At 35.9% G+C, this 21,855-nt stretch overlaps 1 protein-coding gene across 7 annotated transcripts in view; it reads right to left on the bottom strand.

The window, feature by feature from the left end:
* The window catches only part of cacna1g (calcium channel, voltage-dependent, T type, alpha 1G subunit), a 211,777-nt gene that overhangs the window by 104,526 nt on the left and 85,396 nt on the right, over window positions 1-21,855 (bottom strand). For all 7 annotated transcript variants that reach the window (XM_026276274.1, XM_026276275.1, XM_026276272.1 and 4 more), the window contains exons 3-4: window positions 13,577-13,688; window positions 5,504-5,637 (exon numbers count right to left, since the gene is read on the bottom strand). In XM_026276274.1, the coding sequence (XP_026132059.1) occupies window positions 5,504-5,637; window positions 13,577-13,688 (246 nt within the window). The remainder of the gene's footprint in view (window positions 1-5,503; window positions 5,638-13,576; window positions 13,689-21,855) is intronic.

Genomic DNA, 21,855 nt, shown 5'->3' on the forward strand with positions numbered 1-21,855 from the left:
CTGGGACTCTGTGATTGCTTTACAAAATAATAATCATAATGGAAGCTAATGCAAATGTATAACTCGAGTGGATGAAGAGGAAACTAGATTTGGTCTGTGTACCTCAACTAAAAAGCGTTCCTCTGATGGGTTGGAAAAAAATGAATGAAGAGGTCCTGTAACTGGCTTTTTTCCTTGAGACAATGTTTGATAACCTTTGTTCGTAATGCTTTGTCCTTGTCCCGTCTAATTGACAAGGTCTGGGTCTGAACATAATGTGTATCAGCGGCAGGTCTGGAAACAGCCGAAGCAGCATCATTAAATCAGAAGCAGTGGTGGACATTTGGATTCTCCTCTCCCTCATGAGGACAGTAGTTCGATTAAGAAATTGCAACAGCAGATGACAACACTGAGATTTGTTTGAATAAAATCGGTTTAGTTTTTTTTCCCCCCTTTTTTTTTCAAAACAGTTTGAGTGACGAAGGCCATTATTTGAAGCATGCATTTTTCATTAAAGTTACCAAATCAAATGAGAACCTTAAGGAATAATTCACCTAAAATTCTGTCATTATTTGTTTACCCTCAGGTTGTTTCAAAACTGTATGAATTTTCTTTCATGCATAGAACACAAAAGGAGGCTATTGACGAAGTCTACTGACCCATACACCCTTAAAAAGATAACGGTTCTTTTTTTTTTTTTTTCACAGTATTGCCTTTTAAGAAGTTCAAACCTTTCTTCAGTGAACAGTTTTTAAAAGAACAGTTTAAAAAAAAACATAATTGCATGCCAATAAAGAACCTTTAACTGAAGAGTGTTCAAGTATGGTATATGGTGACATTCAAGTGTCAAAAAACCTACAAAAGCAACATTTAAGCATTATGAAAATCATGCAGACTTAATGATTTTTTGGCGTACTATTGCTATTATTTCACCAACTCTTCTAACAAAACAATTATTAAAAGCAAATATTTTGCCTTCCTTCTCTTTCCCTTCAGGTTAGTAAATGAATTTCAGCTTAATGGATGTGCGGAGGCTCTCAGCCATCTGCTCGTATCTGTGAATGACGGTGTTATCAGTTCCAGGCATCTCTATAAACAAATTTGAGATGAAGAACTCCTAAGATGAAAGCGCTGGATGCTGCCCAGTGTCATCAACAGCCTCCTGGCCAAATGGCATTCCTGAAGATTTTTAAACCTCAGCACGGAATCCTCATTCAGGCCTGAAGAGACTCTATTAGCACTGGCGATGTGGGTCATGACCTGATCAGGAGCTTTTACTGTGATTCAATCTAGAGCAGACCTGTCTCTAAACTCTGTTCTCAGTTGGTAGCTAGAACAGAAATAAAAAAGTACATTTCATTAACTGTTGTAGATTTCATTTAATTTCATTTATTAAGATCCCCATTAGCGCCTGATATCTCAGTTGCTATTGAGCTTATGAAAGCGTCTTCTGCATGTCCTGGTGACAGTCACACAAAAGACAGGAACTGTCAGCTTTTTTGACAAGAACGATGATAATTACATTGACAGGTTGTGCTAGCCTTAGAACTATTGACTTGACCAGAAACTGACAGCTCTCTATATGAAACAGAATACATGTCATGTCAAAAAACCCAAAGGAAAGTAAATTATCCGCATTTTCTCACCAAGACATTCATGTGAGGCCATCACGAGATAGATACAATTATTCTTACTATAAAAGTGAAGAAAATCTTCAAATAACTTTAAGGGTATTTTGAACGATGGAGTAATGTTTCAGTCAATCCTGGCTCTCAGGGTCAGCTTGCTGATTTTAAAATGAGTGGAAAGTGTGTACCAGAAAAAAAGAAAGTAAGCTGAAGGGTCTCTCTAAGCTAAAAACCTGAAATGTTTCCAGGAAGACAGTCAGAGCCTTCACTCCCTTTTATCAGCCAAATTACAGGCAAAGAGCCAATGATACTGGGGAATGGAAAGGAAAAAGGGATGGGGAAAGAAGATGAGGATGATGAAGAGGTAAAAAAAGAGAGGAAATGTACGGTATGTAATGATATAAGAAGAATATAAAAGTGGAAGAGGAAGACCATAAGAAGTAAATATGGTTGTGGAAAAAAATTTAAAATAAAAATGTGAAAGAGAAGAATATATGGAAGTGGATTATAAGAGGAGGCTTTAGAATTAATGGAATGATGAAGAGGAAGGAAAAGAGAGAAGATTAAGATATCTGGGCCTGGCCTTTTGAATCTTCCAGACTAATCATACATCAGATCCCAGCTGAGGTACAAAACATTCAGCATATCATTACAGGGACTGATGAAAAATAACAGTGTAAAAACACCAGGTATTCCAGTAAAAGAAATATTTAAGCAAAAATAAAAGACAAAATTTGTCTTGTATCGGTTTCCTGTCTAGGCCAAAGTTGGCATGAAAATGCATGAGAGAATAATGCCTGAAATAATAACAAATTGGTTCCTTGTCAAAGTATGCAACATTTGGTAGAGCATTATGGAAAAACTCGTAAAACTCACTTCCATCAAGGTTATGGCAAAGTATGCTAGAAGAAATTCTAGAAATGTCTTTATACCCAATCTCTCGTTAAAAATCGTAAAAGCTTTTGTGTCTCATCGAGCATTTAAAAAGCCTCAAAACAATCCCTGAAGACACTGTCACTATCCCTGTAGAAGCCCCGTGGATTTGGAGAGCTTTGTGTATTTAACTCGGTGTGTGTGAAGACTCTGTGGATAGGAAAAGGGCAAACTAATTTAAAAGTGATTCAGCAGAAGTTGCCAAACCACTGCGGGTGTCTGAAACTGATACCTTGTCTTGGTGGGGTGTATTAGGGTCTGCATTCTCTAAGGGTTTGCTTTGAAAGATTGAGAAGAGGGAAAGCTCGCCTCAATGTCTCTACAGATGGGACACACAAAGACATATGATCCACAGCACAGCCGCCAAGATCTTTCGACTTCTATGAGCTCTCTGGCTCACCTCAGATAGAAAAGAACAGAAGATTCAGCAAAACAATGTCTGAGTGAAGGGGGTTTTGGAAACCGAACCATCTAGTTGAACCACCAACAACAATTTATTCACATAGTAAGCAGGCTAAAGTGAGTTTTAGACTTCTGATTTACTGCATCAGAGTGTTCTCCAGAAGGAAAAAAGACACTAAATGTTAACCTTTAAACTGAAACAAATGGTTCATATAAACCATGCCTCCAAGTTCTCTGGTTTATAATGAATTACACTTTTTTATGTTACTTGGCCTGCCAATTTTAACCAAAGCCCAAAAAAAATAAATGAATCTCAGTACTAACAAACAAAATCTGTGGCTCTGCAATGGTTTTGGGGTACTACATTGGACACTAGACAAGTAACACAGCTTTTAGGACATGTCATTATAGTACTGCCATTGATTTTTGGACATATACCACAGCAGCACCTTGGTATTCTTGGAAGTAATTTGAAGTATCATGAGAATACCATTTGAGAATTATGGTAAATATCAAAAACCATGGTACTTGATACCACGGTCCAGATTCTTCAGAAAGTACCACAACTGATCAAATTGCTGAGAATCTGTAAAATGATATACTGATGGTTTTGGTGGTTTCATTTCATCTGGAGAAGTATCAAAAACCCAAGGGGAAACTAGTTTGTGCCAACGGTGGAACAAGCCAGCTGTCTGTCACTCTTATATGGATATCTTCTGTACTACAAACTTTGGATGATGTCTCCTGAAACTGCTTCTATAAGCTTGATATGCTGGGATGATTTCCATCTCAACAAATATTTCTATGAGATTATCAACATAACCCATGAGAGATGTAAGGCCATGCTGCCACCATGATGAGTCATGATTGACAAGCTTCAAGGAATGGGAATGGGACTCCTTGTGTTTCTTGGAAAGCAAACATCAAATAACAAACCACAAAACTTTTATTCACCAAGAAGCTTGTCTTTCCTGACCTTTCATGGCTTTCTCAAAAGTTGTAGATCTATATTAGTGATGCACATATTCTTTACTATATTTCCCAGGGCACACATTTACACAACTCTCTGTATTTAATAGCAGTCTCTTTGTTTTATGGTGTTTACAAACCCATGTTCATTGATTAGTTGTTCACACCAAAGTGCCTCACACAACAGCGTGCCCTGTTTACAAGACTTGAGACACACACATACACATAAACGTAGAATCTGGCAGTGATAAAGATTATTTTGACACTCACACAGATGCATTGAAGAATTGCGTATTTGCAGCTAACCATGTGTGACGTGACTGATTTAGAAGCACAGGCTGATAACAGACAGAACTAGCGGCATCCCAATTCTGTCGTTACATACTTAACAATATGTTCCCTATTGCAAAATAAATATACTAAAATATATTTTAAATACATTTATTTAATGATAAGTATATTACAGCATAAATACATTTATATATTCATGTAGTTGATAAAAATACCCTGTAACTGTTCATTTGGTACTGGCATACTTAAAATCTGCTAAATTGGAACAACTTTTTTGTACAGATTGTACTTTAATTTAGCAGAAGTAGTGCTGAAGTCCAACTAAAGATAAACATAAGTATATTTGATTTGTGCTAAAGTGGAGCAATTGCAGGTAAACTTCAGGTACAATTTAAATATCTCACATTTAAAGACCAAAGTTATTTAAAAATCATTCAATTCCCATCAATAGTGAGATTAAAATAAATGTAGGCTTAATATTAAGAAATGTGCATTGTGCACAAGTAGTAATCTAAATTCAATTTAATTGCATATTTTTATATCAGTAAATCTCAAGCAATGTCAGGAAATATGTTTATTATTATTATTATGAAATAATTATAATTTAAATATATTTATTTTTACTATGGTTGACATGTTGCTCCAAACTGATATGCTGTTATTTCTACTCTGTAAAACAAAAGAACAATATTTTTAATAACTTTTATTTCAATAGTGACTAAAATACAATAAGTACACTAATGTTCAAATTTTGTAGTTGGTAAAATATTTAATGTTAAAGTCTCTTATGCCCACATTGCTGAATTAATTAGATTCAATTCAATTCAGGTTTATTTGAATAGCACTTTTACCAATACAAATTGTTGCAAAGCAGCTTTACAGAAAATTAAAATTTCTAAATTATATTTACATTTGATCAAAAACATTGTAAAGACAGTTGTGAATTATTGCAATAATGTTGTGAAATATTACAATTTAAAATACAAATTTGGATTTGGACACTTTGTAGCATTTTTTATTATAACCAGTGTTGAAAGTTATTGTGCTTCTAAATATATTTATGGAAATTGTAATATTTTTTTTAAAGATTCTTTGATGGATAGAAATTTAAATGAGTAACAGTAATGTAAAAGAAAAAAAAGTTATTTACTTCAAACGTTTAAATGGTAGTTTGTTTGTTTGTTTTTTTTTTCATTTGGCATAACACTAAAGGTCAACACAAGGTGCATAAATTCACACTTATACAAAAAAATAAAAAATAAAAAAAAATAAACACTTTGTAAAGTAATTTCAGGACTCACCCAGCCAACACAATGAAGAAGTCTAGCCGATTCCAGGTGTCTCCAAGGTAACATTTTTTCCCAAAGATGCCCAGTGCAACCATCTTGATTACCATCTCCATGGCAAAAAAAGCAAAGATGAAATCATCAAAGTCCTGAGGGGAGAGAGAAATATCCGAAGGGTTAGCAAAATCTTGAAATGCTGCACTGGCCAAATCAGAGTTTGCAAAAAATGTTCTTCTCTTGATCAGAAGAACTCGTACTAAATTAAGGACAACTTATAAATAAAGACATAAACCATCCAAAGGCATATGCAGATGAATATTAAATTTCCACTTTGATGTCACAGTATAGTGTGTGTGAGTGAGTGTGTGTGTGTGTCCATGTACTGAAGGGCTATAAGCCTCGACTCATCCTTACACAGAGATCTCAGCAAGTCTGAGTGGACACAAACAGCCAACTCACCCAAGTCTTTTCCCATAAATCCCCTGCTTACGTTACCAGAAATGTGCTATGCATAAAAAAAAAAAAAAACACTTACTAGATCTACATATACAAGAAAATGCTCAGCAATTTGGAGTTTAAATAAATATGCATAAAAATACAGCATTAAGAAGTAAACTGAAAGCATTTTTGCTTTAAATAAAGTGTGATACGGGCAGTGGAATGAAGGGGCGAAAAAAAAACGCTTTGAGGCACGTTTATAAAGTTACACTTCTGTCACATAAGGCATGAATGCAACAGTCAAAGATGTCCATCTAGTGAATGTTTACATAGAAAACCATTGATAAGGTAGAGCAGTGTAATGGAAAAATGTGTTGTGTGTGAACGGGCCTCTCAGTCTGTGTCAGTAAATTAAGTTTGTGCTAATAACCATAAAGTCAGAAGGACAATTCTGACAGACTGTGAAAATGTTAATCTCTCTAAAACTCCTTTGTAAAGCTAAAAATTTACAAGACTATACTAATCAAATTGCCAATTTCTTAACATATATTACATAAGGCAATTATGAGAAACACATAGTGTCAATTTACTGAATATTCAGTTTATTGCTGTCGAATAACGACTTGTTGATTAGAAATAAATGCATGGAAGGAAAATCTGCTAGACTGGTGACCTATTCAGACCACCTTTAATTTTATTTTAACAATAGATGGTGCATTTCTAAATTGCATTTCCGTCAGGCAGATGTAAAAGGCTGTTTGTCAGGTCTTGAGCACAGACCGGGTCCTTGAGACATTGGCGGCCATATGAACTCAGAGACAGTCGTTTCCTCAAGGTCGACCATCAGTGAAAGACACCTGGGCATTCTTAGCCAGCGAGGACATTAGTCAAAGCTCTTAAGTGAGGGATTCCCCACAGCCAAAGCCCTTGCACTCTGACAATGCAAGGAATGTTAATTAAGCCACTGTGGAGAGAATTTACTGTCGCATTGGACATTATTCAGAGCCAAGCGCTAATGTATTACCTCATCCCTGATCTGCTTGTATTGTACATAGTGGACATTTTGATTATAGAGTACTACAATACTTGCCAATTCAAAGTTAATGGTAACACACAACACATCCATAAACAATGCTGTCAGAATGAGGACGAGGGGAGAATCTGCAAGCTTTCATTTTGCAATAATGGTTCAGGGAAGAGACTGTCTGTTCAGACATTGATAGATCTCCTAACACCATGCACTAATGTTCTCTAATTATCTGCCTTAATGTGAACACATAAAAACAAAATAATAATAATTTCACTATAAATTACACAAATATCTCCATACTGAAATCTCACTTTGAAAAAAGGGTTCTGCCCTGTACATTAACACTCAACAAAAGGATGGTTTCTGATTGACCAGTCACATGACTTCACATGAAATTCTGCAATGATTCCAGTTCCAAAAGAACATACATGTTACATTACATTAAAATGCCTAAGACGTGATTTTATATTGTATTTATTTACAGAAGTATATTTTGTCACACTTCTCAAGTAAGTTTCGACTGTGTGTGAAGACAAATGAGTGCAAGTCAATGAATGAATGTGACAAAGTGAAATAATATTCAATGGAATAAAGTTTAATGGATTTTAAGTAATAAATGGAAAGCAAGCTTTAAGTAATAAATGGAAAGCAAGTTCAATTTAAATATTTTGATTTTCTTGCTGATCCGAAAAATGGTCTGATCCGTGGGTCAAAAACTGTAATGTGATTGGAACCGTGAGATTTGTGATCTATACTATAGTATAATGTGCACAAAAAATATCGGCCGATATATCGATATTCTTTACTCCCTAATATCGGTATCAGTATCAGCCCATAAAAAACCCATATATACTATATATTTTGTTCACAGTCCATGTAGAGCTTCTGGCTCACACAGCTGTGTGTGGTGTGTGTCAGTGTACATCATACAGGCCTTTCTACAGTTCCACAGCTCCCTCCAAAGATAAACGATGTAGAGAAAGGGAACCCCTTGACAAAACACTCTCAGAGTCTCCACACAGCCAGAAAGTAGAGCTCAGGGGTTAAATATTCTCTACAGCCCTTTCCTCCCTCTCCCTTTATCTCTCTCTCTCTCTCTCTCTCTCTCTCACTCACACACACACACACCCTACACACTATATGAATATTTTCCTCTTTATACTTCCCTGTCTCTCATCTCCTTTGTTTCAGAGAGCCTCTTCCCATATTCCTCCTTCCCTCATTTTTCCCACCACATCTCATCCACCCATTTCTATTTAATACATGTCATCTTTCTCTTTCATATTTCTGGGGAAGCATTCAAAAATAGCTTAGAGAAAGAGTCAGTCTCATCTGTGCGTGTGGAAGCGAGGGTGTTTGCGCGTGTGCGATGATCTTTTGGCACTGAATAAATCTCCTCATTTTGTCCTCTTTGTTGTACAAATAGCTGAGTGGTGTATTGTCTGTGCTGTGAGTAGGTTATTCTAGTGCAACTGATGGCCTTTCCTTGGAGAAAACAATTCTTTAAATCCAGAACTTCTTCAGACCTTCGGTCCACCCCCACAGATGCACACACTCACACACAAAGAGACGAGGAAGCTGCAACACACAATCATTGAGGATAAACAAAAATACATTCTGTCTTCTTCTTACTAATTCATCTAATTCATGTGTGTGGAGAGCGGTTGCTATGCCGATGACATCATGGGGTCTAGAAGGAAAATGAAGAGACGTGTACAATGCAGCAGGAAAACACCAATCATCACACTACCATAAATCAACGCAATAATGCACATTTAGTCTCTGATATTTGTCCTACATTGACATCTGTTGATGAAATATGCTGCTTTCACTAAACATTTAAAGAGATAGTTTACCCTGAAATGAAAATTCTGTCATCATTTGCTTACTCTCATGTCATTCCAAGTCTGTATGACTTTTTTCTGCCGTCAAACCCAAAATAAGATGTTCATGCTCCAATTGCTGAAGACACAATACAAGCAATGACGTTTGGCATACCTGAACTTAAAGGAGAAGTTCACACAACAATTTTAATTGTGCCATTATTTGGTCTCCCTCCTGTTGAAAACAAAAATTGGAAGAATCAAACAGTTGTTGATCCTCACTGACTTCCATAGTAGGAAAAGAAATACTATCAACTGTTTGATTACCAGCATTCTTCAAAATGCCAGCTTAAGAAAGAAACGTTTACAGGTTTAGAATGACATGAGGGTGAGTAAATGATGAATGATTTTTCCCTTTAAATATTAAATATAATGTGAGAAGTTTTGACGCACCGTATTTGAATATGTGCAAACGAGATATACATTAAAAGAGTAGATTAGCATTGGTTAATGATTTAAATTGTTCAATTCCTTGTAAGGCTAATGAATGACATGAAAGACATGAATGGCATCAATAACTATAAGGTTTTAATGAATCAGTGCAATATTATAATTTGAATCCCTTTTTATTTAATTTACACATTTTACAGCTGGTGAGTGATAAAAACATTGACAGCCAATCAGAATCCATCTAACTCTAAAGAGCTCAAACATTTAAAGTGGCAGACAACATAACTGAAGCATACGCTAATAATAAACAGAACGTTTTTGTGAGTTGAATATAGTTATTGTTAGTTATCGTAACAGCACACCAACAACAGATGCATTTGTTGGATTTTGTCGAGTTAGCGTATTACACCGCACATCTGTTGCCTTTGGTTGGTGATTGAGCAGATTGAGTATGTTCACCTAGCATTTGTAACTTTGCAAAATATATGAAAAGTGGATGGTGTTTTTGCCGGTATTAGTCGGCATCTGTAATAAAGCATGTTCTTTATAAGTAGTAATATATATGTAGCTAATATGCAAGCAATATCCATACTAATAAGCAACTATAATGAAAATCGGTCCTTAAAATAAAGTGTTACCATGACTCCAAGGCAAATGGGATTCCCAGAAAAACAGCTGACAAAAAGAACAACATATGCTCACTTTACCTGGAGAGAATGTTAAGAAAACCAAACTAGAACAGATCATACTGCACTGTACAAGAGTTATGTAGTTCAAACCATGCATAAGAATCCCGTCATCCACACAAACACACTTTCAGGGAGCAATAAAAAGGGAGAGAAAAATAAAGATACAGCAAAAGATAAACTGCCAATTCAGTCGGTACTGTTAAACTCACAGTGAGCTCCGTTCACATCAGTGTACTTGACGCTTGACTCTCCTCTTAAATATGTTACGAAGTCATTTTCTACCCCAGAAACCTACACCCTCTACTCAACTAAAGCTTGCATAACAACATACACATGCACATCTTAATGCTGGAAAGTGGTACTTAAACGATTAGTTCACCTACAAATGAAAAAAAAAATTACTCATTTGCTCATACTCATGTCATACGACTTTTTCTATCGTGAAACTAAAAAAAAAAACATTTTAAAGATTGTTTTGGTAAAATGCAGTAAAAGCCAATGGGGACCAAAACAACACTGGACTAAATTCACTATCATTTGGAATAAGAAGACTTTTTCTTTGGTGTTTTACAAAGGAAAGTCATGATTAAAATGGTATGTAGTGACAGAAAATTAAAAAATTCCAAAAGAAATGAGGGATGCCTGCAGAGGAAAAAAGGAAAGAGGAAAGCACTGAAGAAATAAATGATAATGTGTTGTGTGGGCAGAAGAGAAGGGGCACAGAGAGAAAGAGAGAGATGGCAGACCTGCTCCCCGGCTTTATTGTATTTCCCTGAATTCCATTAATCCACCAAAGGCGTTCTTTTGGAGCTCATGCCAAGGGCTAACCTAAGTCACGGAAGCTATGGAGCAGACATGTCTCCCTGACAGTGATGGGAGCTGATTGTGTGTCTTTGTAAATTTCCTGATGACCAGGTTTGCAATCTTATTTCTGGCAAAGCACGCTAATTTCCATATGGCAAGAGGGAGAGTGATTTGATAGAGCAGTTGGAGAAGATAATCGCTGTAAATTCTCAGATCTCAGAGATGAAACGGCCCAGGTCATTTTCTTTAGATGAGAAGCAGGGTGGGGAATGCACAATAACTGGGGTTTAGCTGCGCTACGGGTTTCAATTACTATCATTCAGAAAAACGCAAGTTTACAGAACAAGAATCAAACAAAGAAATTGATCTGTTCCCATTAAATCCCAATGAAAACTTGGCTTTTTCAATGGAAAGAAAGCAATCTCACCCAGGCATGGTGGAGAGTAAAAGATGATGGTTCCAGGAAACTCACAGCAAGAAAGCGCCTCTAAATCCTATCTCAGTTTCAACACTGTAAATTTGCACCATGGGTATTCCAATATACAGTACATTTCTGAAATAGATATACCTCAGCTGTACCTCAACCATGGCCAAACTAACAATATCCATACAATTCAATACTACCCTAAATCATTAAAGTGTAAAAGCAATTTTTTTTTTCATATCATAAAAATAAATAAAAAAACAATATTGTTCAAAAGTATGGGGTTGGTAAGATTTTTTGTTAGTGTTTCTAAGACTTTTATATTCAAAAGGATGCCTTCATTTAAAAAATACAGTAAAAACTGAAATATTGTGAAATATTATTACAATTTAAAATAACTGTTTTGAACTATTTTGATATACTTTAAAATGTAATTTATTCCTGAGACGGAAAAGCTGGATTTGAAGCAGTTATTACTCCAGCCTTCGGTGTCATGTGATAGAAATGTGTGTGTGTGTGTGTGTTTGTGAAAGAGAGGAAGTGTGTGTGTGTGTGTTTGTGTTTTATACATATATAGGACTAAATAATGTGCACTAATCAAGCGATATGTCAAAAGTATGTCAATATTGATTTTAAAATACAGTCCGGAGGCAAACCACTGCACCATTGTTATAAGATTGATGTGACAGTTTGCCGTTGAACAGAATATTATCAGGTCTCACCGGCACTATGTACAGTGAACTTGGCCCACTGTCACAATGTAAAGATCACAGATTAGTATCATTTATTACAGCAACCATTAGCTTAATAACTCAGAAATAAGAGGCGATTCACCTCATGTCACAATCAGTCACATTGTATTCTGAAGTGCCTGATTACAATGGCTGCCTGGATGAGTGGCTTTGAAGTCGTGTTTTAAGCACTTCATTTAATGTGGTTTAATCCTCTCTAGGGCCAGGCCATTTCAGGCTCATTTGTTTTCATATAGTCCTCCAAACGCTTATGACACCCCCATAGTATTAAAGGAATCACATGGAGAGGAAGAGAGGTTGAAAGTGTTATATAACTTCTAAAAGCCTGTAAAAAAGTTTTGGGAATTTATCATTTGAATTCACTTCATGACAGTATATGGAGCATAAATTACAATATATTTTGTTTTATTTTATTTATTAACATTTAGGTTAAGGTTGTCAGGAGAGAATGAAGATGCGACTACAGGCAAAATGCTTATTTTCACACAGAACAGAACTGATTTATAAATCAGTTTGTGGACACCACTTTTCAAAATATTGGATGATTTTTATATTTTAAAAAGAAGTCTTACATTCACTAAGGCTGCATTTATTTGATTAAAATAAAAATGTGAAATATTACAATTTACAAAACACTTTACTATGTATTTTATTATTATAATTATTGTCTGTAATATCACACTTCAATTTCCAAGGCCTTTTATGCCTGTTTTAATATTAGTATTAATATTATTAGTAACAAAACCAGTGGTCACACTTTATTTTAAGGTCCAACTTTTGCTATTAACAAACCATATCATACTAATTTGCTGCTTATTAATACTTAGTAAGGTAGTTGTTAAGTTCAATATTGGCAAGGATTAGGGTTGTAGAATATGGTCATGCAGAAAATGTGCTTTATGAGTACTAATAAACAGCCAATATGTTAATAATATGATAATAAGAAACTAGGTAATAGTGGGAACTGGTCCCTATACTACAGTACAAATTTTCAGCAAAACAACATTTATTTGACAATGAAATACATATTAACATTAGAACTGTCTTTGCTGTAATTTTTAATGAATACAATGCAGTCTTTATGTATTTTTCTTAAGAAAAAAACGTCCTCCACCAATGTCCCCAATATTTATATTTTTATGAAATATCAATGTCCTCCATGGAGGACAAAAGTGAGCGGTTGCTGGGTCCCAGAATGATAAAAGGCATCCATAGCAGAATATCCAAAGCTGAAATCCTTAGGGCAAAACACTCGACTGCTAAACAAAGCAAAAGGAATTTAGCAGATTGAAATCATAGTCCCTGAGCCATGTTCCCAAGTCAATGTTAAACTAAAGCAGTGTCTTTGCTGTGATGATCTGCTTTGAATTACAGGCGAGGATCTCTTTGTTGCCTATCACCACATGTGGTTTGGGGCATTCCTGTGTCTCTTGGAAGTCATTCAACACAACATGCTTCAGGATATCTAGAGAAACCCAGCGCTCCATGAGAGACGACGACAAACACCTCAAAATAACCTCCTTTTTTTGAGTTGTAACAGTTGTTGGATTTCATTTTAACACTGAGTTCATTTCAAGTCTGTGTCCAATTAGATTTTAATCTGTTTACCATCTGTTCTTTGATCTATTTAAAGTACATCGGGTTACGGAAGGTGGTGTATTCTAGGTATGAGACTTACCTCCAGTATCTTGCATCGCTCTGAGTCACAGTGGCTGTCCTCACAAGGGTGAAACATTCCCAGAGTAACGCAGTTCAGCAGGATTACCAGCATGCTGGCCCTCTCGAACCATGTGGGAAGCAGAAGTTAAGGAAGAGTACATGGAAAATACATGCAGTCACAGAAAAATAGAAAAACGTCTTGTTCAGAATATAAATAAATGACATTATTGCAGGCTATGTGGATTAAAAAAAAAAAAGGATTCTGAAACAATTTCACTCAGAAACTGACAGCAAATTTCAGAAAGGAACACATTGAAATAAACATGAATTCTGAAGTAGATACTGTAGACTTTTGTAAAAAATACTGTAAAAAAAAATATCACATCCAAGCTATCAGCATACATATTTACCTCACTGTTGCTGAAGTGAGTGATAAAGAGTGCAAAAAAAATAAATAAAAAAAAAATAAATAAAAAACATTATTGTTAACGATCGCATAATTTAGTTACTACAGCTTTAACAAATTACATTTCAAAGGCTAAAATCGCTTTCTCTGTCACGTAAATGAGGTCAGTCCAGCTAAATGCGTTACAAGGCCAACGGTGCTTTTGTCATTATGTTTGTCATGATTTTTCTTGATTTACTTGTGGGGAATAAATAACCCAGAGTTCCTTCATCCTTTTAGCGCACCGCTAGTAATTGATCACGGGGTGGGAAAATGTGTGGCTAGTCCCTCAGATGTCACGTACCCATCCAGGGGTCGAGCTCGCACATTTACATCTTAATTAAATACAAGAGCGCTAATGCCTATACGGGGTGCCATCTGAGCAAAGTGGCACCAGACAGAAACCAGCTCATTTTTCACAATTACTGCCAGCGGAGAGCCCAAGGGGAAACAATTAAAGCCGCCAAAACAAAATAAGAGGATGCGCCATCAAACAGGAACGTTTCCCGCCAGGAGAGACTCTGATTATGGTCAACAATAAAATTATGACATCATAACTTAATAAGGAAATTATGCAACACTTTAGACAATGCTCAGTGGATTTACATTGGGATTCAGGCTTCTTGTGTGATCACACTTTCACAATGGCATCATGAATTAGTGCTGTGTGCAGATATACGAGAAGTCGTAAACCTTAATAACGTAACTCTTGGCACATTCTGTGTTCGCTGAAATGATTTCTGGTGAGGAGTCTCAACCCTGGTGTTACGTTTTTTTACAGTTCTTGACCATAATGAACATCTCCAGTTGCATAAAGGAGCTCGGGCTATAATGTATTCTGCATGAATAATGTAAACAGACAGAATGTGTCTTCTTCCTCCAGAAAGGCGTAAGACTAATTACAAGCTGCTAACTTCTCTCGGGCATCATTGATCTATATACACTGAACCAGGAGGCAGAGAGGAGAGTCAGTGGAACTGAAAGAAGGAAAATTACTCAAAAACAATGTAAAAAAAAAATGTATGGATGATGCACAACATAGATACAAGAGGTAAATCATGCAATTACACTATCTTTCAATAGTTTGAGGTCATTAAGATTTTTTTTTTTAAAGAAATATATAAATATATTTTATATAAATACTTTAAAAAAAGATATTTTTGTTCATCAATAAAAAATGCATCACGGTATCTACAAAATATTAAGCAGCACAAATGTTTTCACCATTGATAATAAAAAGAAATGTTTATATTTATAACATATAAGGAGTAAGTCAGCATATTAGAATTATTTCTAAATGATCAAATCACTGAAAACTGGAGAAATTATGCTTAAAATTCAGCTTTGCCATTACAGAAATAAATTATATTTCTCAATATTACTCTTTAATTTTCGTTCAAATTAATGGAGCATTAGTGAACATAATAAATAATTATTTAAAAGTATATATATTACAGAGCACAAACTTTTGAACAATAGTGTACCAAAAATAATTTTGCAACTTAACCCATTAATGCCCAGGTTTTTTTTCCTTATTCCAGAGATTTCTGCAATTCAAATTATTTATATTATTCCTCATACTATGCAGTATTTTTGCATAATATTTTATTTTGCATAATGTCTGACCGTTGGCAACGAATTTCAATGGTTTAATTTCACTCCAAAATCTTTTTGCTCAGATAATTCAATAATTTTGAATTATTACTGCATGTTCATTTATTTACTCAGCGAACAGGGACTTTGGTTATGCTGTCGGGGGTTTATTCTGTGATAATGACTGGCTGACTGCTTCTATCTCTATATAGAAACTTCCATAGAAACCTATGAAAAGATTGAGATAATAAGGAAGTTGCCAGGTGCATTTCAGTGAAAACAACCTACCCCATGACACATTATCTAGCAAGTTGTCAGAAGCTTTTCCTTAAGTTGTCTACTTATATGCTTTTTTTTTCTTTTTTTTTTTTTTTTACATCTATAGCAACCAAAACAATATTCACAGCAAGAAAAAGAGTGGTAGAGCCTTCGGCAACTCGTAAATGCCCGCAGGATGGGTTAATGAATGTAGCGAGTCACAGACATTGCAAATGTTTCCCTTGCCAGCAAGCAGTAATAAAAGACGAAACTGAGAGCGTCCCGTGGACAGTAATATCCACACAAACCCCTATAAACAATAAATGAGAACACTGAAACATGTGCTTATAAATTATTTCATAAAGTGTGGCTTTAATTAACTCACAAAACGGCCAAAATCTGAGCTTAAAAATGCTGTGTGACCCTTAACGGTATCTCTATGCTTCTGAAAGCTTCTCAGTGGGCCGTGGCACACATACAGATGCACACAGAACATTTCCACTGCTCACCATGAGCAGACACGCATTCTCTCACGTGGACCCCCTTCACCACTGCTGGGGGAGCATAGGTGGGATTCGCTAACAGGCAACTTTGAGATCAAAACCTCATCAACTCTTTATGTTGTGTTTATGTGGAGCCCAATTCCCTCAAGAGGCTCCCGTCATGCTCTGAAAAGCCTCACTTTCACTCTTCTGACAGGCTGGAAGAAAGTAACAAGGCATAGAAATACGCCGTGTGTATGTTTGTGTGTGTGATTTTGCAGACTAATGCTAGCAAACACACCTGAAAGACTGACAGAGGTGAGCTGAATAAGCAACACGCTGAGATTTGTCAAGCTTGGGTATAAACTTATCTTATGCTAAGTAATGAATAAATTAGGGGGCGTCCTGCATGCAGGATACAGAACTATGAGGACATTCTGTTGCAAGGACATGCAATGATAATAAAGCTAGATAAATAATAAAGCTAAATGCATCTCCTAGAAATGCACTTAGTATTCATTTTAGTTCCTCTTCCTCTTTAGTATCTCTAACTGTTCACATTTCAATCTTTCTAGTATAAATTTGTGCATGCAGGCACTTCTAATGTTTAGTGGCCCTTTCTCCAGGGTCTCAGGAGCCCATATGGATAGCCATATTTCATACGTCCAATGTTTAATTCAAGGCTCTTGGCATTAACTATGTTTCATCCCAGGCTTTTACATTCTCCCATGTCGCAAGTCCTGACATGGCCCTTTACTGGAACCCACGCAAGATTAAGTCTGCTGGTGCCACTGTGCTAAAATGTTCATCCTGCTCCAATGCAAGAACCATTTTATGTCATTGTACGCTCATCAGCAAAGGACATTTTGTGTCCTACCCCATCCATGAAACATGGTCAAACTATAAAGCCCAAGTCAGTAAACATGCATCTATTATTTCAATAATGGTGGAGTTGAAGCAAATGCATCATGGCCATTTAAATGTGGAAATTTTAAACCAAGTAGATTTTGAATACAAACACATGCATGAATGAATGAATGAATGAATGAATGAATGAATGAATGAATGAACGAATGAATGAATACATAAATATCTTAAAGGGGGGGTGAAATGCTATTTCACGCATACTGAGTTTTTTACACTGTTAAAGAGTTGGATTCCCATGCTAAACATGGACAAAGTTTAAAAAATTAAGTTGTACGTTTGAAGGAGTATTTCTGTTCCAAAAATACTCCTTCCGGTTTGTCACAAGTTTCGGAAAGTTTTTTTCGAGTATGGCTCTGTGTGACGTTAGATGGAGCGGAATTTCCTTATATGGCACGTTTGCCGGAAGAGCGCGCGCTCCCTTATAGCAGAGCAGAGAGAGGCTGTGCACAGACAATCACTGATCAGAGCGAGAGCGTCGCGAAATGTCACAAAAGGAGTGTGTTTTTGGTTGCCAGGGCAAGACAACCCTGCACAGATTACCAAAGAAAAAACAGCGTTAAGGGACCAGTGGACGGAGTTTATTTTTACAGAGCATCAACGGAGTTGTGCAAGTGTTTGTTCCCTGCATTTCAAAGATGCTTGTTTTACAAACAAGGCCCAGTTTGACGACGGATTTGCGTATCGTTTATTTCTTAAGGATGATGCAATCCCAACGAAAAAGGGTCACGATCGTGTGTTGGAACCGCAGGCGGTGAGTAAAACTGCTTCAAATATCTCTGCCTCCTTGTTATTGCGTCCGCCTCCCATCGGAGACCCGGGTTCGAGCCCCGCTCGGAGCGAGTCGTTGCTGCTGCTCCTCTCGTTCAGTTTCAGCCTCGGGATCTGATTCTGGATCATAAATAAATGACTGAATCTGACTGTAAGCCATGGTTTGTTTTGGATGATGGTTTTTTCCTCAAGGCAACGTCAGAGCCGTTAAATATGTTTTTCAATGGCTCTGGGTAATGTCAAATCTTCCAAACGCTCTCGACGCAAAAGCCTACTGGCGCTCGTGATTCTTTAGCTCCGCCCACACGTCACGCCTCTATATATATATATATATATATATATATATATAAAATATAGTTATCTTTTTTTTCATCCACTTAGAAAATCGCCACATTTTATTTTGTGTCACCATACTTAGTCACGTAACTATTCATGTAACCGTCTTTAAATAGAGAAAACATGGAAGTGTTTGGTAATTTCTAAATTCATCCCTGTTTGGATTCTAAGGAATGAATGGTGCTAAGCTAAACGCTGGCACCATGCACTGGATGGGAGAGGTAAGTATCAACTTGTCTAAGTTGAGGAAAGAACAGTGGCATTTTCCTTTAACGTTAATAAAGAAATGAATACACAAATAAAAACATAAATGTGAAATAAACATGTATTGCTCTTAATTAAGTAAATGAAGTAAATTAAAAGTAAACCGTGTCTAAAAGAAATAGTATATAAAAGGAAACATTTATGAATGTATTTATGAAACAAGCTAGGAATCAATAAATAAATTCATTAATAAAGATGCAAAATTAAGGAAAAGATAAGTTTCACAGTAATCATTTCGAAAAGGGGTCTAAAACTAACATGCTAATAATAAAATAAACATGTCAAATAAATAAAATGTACTCCTAAATAAAAGCAAACAGAAAAAGAAAAATAATCATAAAAATGCTAAAGGAAAAAGTTTCTAAAACTAAAATAAATAAATAAACAGTGATCATAAGAAAATAAGTTGCATAAATACATTTCAGAGTCAACTTAGAACTCACCATGAGTGCAATGAAATTTAAATGCTAAAAATGTTAAAATTAGCTAATTATTAAATGAATGCAAGAAATAAATAATAACAAAATTTATATAATAATAATTCTAAAATATATCCTAATGTCCACATATAGATGCAGGATGTTTCTGGTTGAAGCATCCAAGCTTGAACTAAAAAAAAAATTGATAAAACATCCTGATAGACAGAATCGACCAAGATTCATCTAACTAGCTTCTCAAGATCTCTGTTGGCAGAGATGAATATGACACAAGATAGTCTTGACTTCAGTCAATATTTCAGAGTCATGAAGCTCACATCTGACACATCCGCATTCCTCAGACAAGCCCATCTGTCAAACGTCTGTGAAGTAAAAGACTAAAGCTGTGAAAAAAAAGGCAGATATGTAATTCTAAGGACTTGGGAAAGAGTCTGTTGGGAATGTGAATGTTTTTATGCCACACAAGCTCCTTTTTCAAGTGCACTTAAAGTTTAACTGTAAAGTTAGCTGCAGTCCTCTAGGGTGAACAGAGGAGAGTCTGAGGTAACACTCACCCTGACCTCTCTTAAAGGGACAGTTCACTCAAAAATTAAAATTTTGTCATGTCCTCAGTTGTTCCAAACATTTGAAAGGCACTGGCTAGCAATCATTATTTGAACACAAACGAATATATAGCGAAGACATTTTGTAACCAAACTGTTTGTGTACCAACATTGGTAAATATCAAAATATCATCTTCTGTGCTCAACAGAAGAAAGAAACTCATACAGGTTTGAAATAACTAGAGAGTGAATAAATGATGACAGAATTTTCACTTTGCGGTAAACTATTCCTTTAACAATGAGAGTCTTGTCTAGTGCACAGAGTCCTTTGTTTGCCTCACTGTTAACGATTAGTCCTGCATGACCTCCCAGATAAAAACAGAGCAGAAATAAAACCATTTCATTTCTGCATCAGCATGGATGTGGAGCACAGCATTACGAAACCAAACAATAGAAGAGAGAGATGTATGAAGGGTTAGCGAGCAGATGGAGGTGTAAGTTTTCTGCTGCTGCCTCTTACAGCTCTGAATAAATACATGATGAGCCTCTTAGCAAGTGACAGAAGTATCTCAAATGTTAAATACAATATGTAAAGCAAACATCATAATTCATTTAAATCTGCTTCGCACTGAGACACTAAATGGCACATACTTAAGTGTTTAATCTACTGAAAAATTGAGATGCAAACATTTCTGCGTGTTCTTTTATGTACAGATGCTTCAGAGGCCGTGGTCCAAAAGCATTTGCCAGGTTCTAAAAGGAAGCGAGAGTTTGAGAAAAAAAATATTAAAAACCCTCAGAAGCAATTTAAAGGCCAGATGGCTATAAAAGCATTTCGATTTCCTCAGCATCTTCTCCTTTGAGTCAACTTTTTAGAACCGGCAGTTCTGTTACAAGATCAGAAGTCTCTGTGGATCAGTGAGGAAGGAATCTTGTGATGGAACGCTGACAAAACTGGGGACATCTGACTGAGGAAGTGCTAAAAGAGCCACTCTCTGCTCCACACCAGGGAGCTGCTTAAAACTAGAAAGGTTTGTGAGGAGCCGTTGCTTGTCTGTTAAGTGTAAAAAAAATCCAAATTCTGCTAAAAATAAAAGAGTGAACTTCCGAGATGAGGAAAAACTTGGTTTAAAATTAGAAACTCGCTGTGGGACACAAACATAACATGCTGTTCTAACCAAAACACATGGATAAACATGCATGGCTGAAGAGGTGAAACAGTCAAGATCTGAAAATGGTTACTGGATTTGTTAACCTGCTGTGCTGATGTTCAAGCGTTAGCTTGCAGAACAATCTTGAAGTACAAAAAAGTTGGGATAAGAAATTTGGATACTTTTTAGACTTGAGTACACGGTTTCAATGTATTCCACTAGATGAACACAGGGAAAAAATATTAATAATTTCTATTAAAATTAACCAGCAACAAAAAGTAACTTTTTTTATACTGTAACTTGAGAGTTAAATCATTATAATCAGTAAATATATCCCCACTTGATGCAACAAATGCCTCGTTTCTGACGGGTTTATATTTGTCTTATCGCACCTGTGTTCTAACTGGGACATGTCATAAAAGTATGGTGAGGGGAGAAACATTCCCGTCACATGTTTGAGGCATTCGGCCAATCACAACGCACTGGATAGCTGGCCAGTCAGAGCACACCTCACTTTTCAGGCCGATGAGCTTTTGCTCAATGCATTTCAGGAAGGCATGTATAGAGGAGAAACAATAATGTACAGTATGTGGAAAATATATATATATATATTTTTTTTTTTTATTTAAACCGCAAACATTTCATTACAACAAAATAATGTTCTTTTTAACAACATCATATAACCACTTTAAAATCAATTAAAATAAATACCTTTTACATTTAAACACTTGGTTGAGAACCACTGTACTAAGACATGTTAATGAATGAAACATTTCTCAGAAAACATAATACAAATGAACCAAATAAATAGTTAAGCGATTGACTGAAAGTGAATCAAAACATCTTGAATGCCACTGTTGCCAAAGTAAAAATCAGAGATGTTTTTTATTTTTGTAATTGTCTAAATGCTAATACTTGGAAATTGTAAGATTACAACACAGTTTTCAGGAAATTTAAAGGCCAAATAAAAAGCACATTAAAACACTGCCATACGCCAGCAAAATCACTGGGAATTCTCTATATGTTACTCAGCCTTACTAGTCCAGAAATAACTTTCTGATACCTTTTAACAGGACAGTCAATACATGAATTCAC

Source organism: Carassius auratus, chromosome 12 (assembly GCF_003368295.1).
Source record: "Carassius auratus strain Wakin chromosome 12, ASM336829v1, whole genome shotgun sequence".
In the NCBI taxonomy this organism is placed as follows: Eukaryota; Metazoa; Chordata; class Actinopteri; order Cypriniformes; family Cyprinidae; genus Carassius; species Carassius auratus.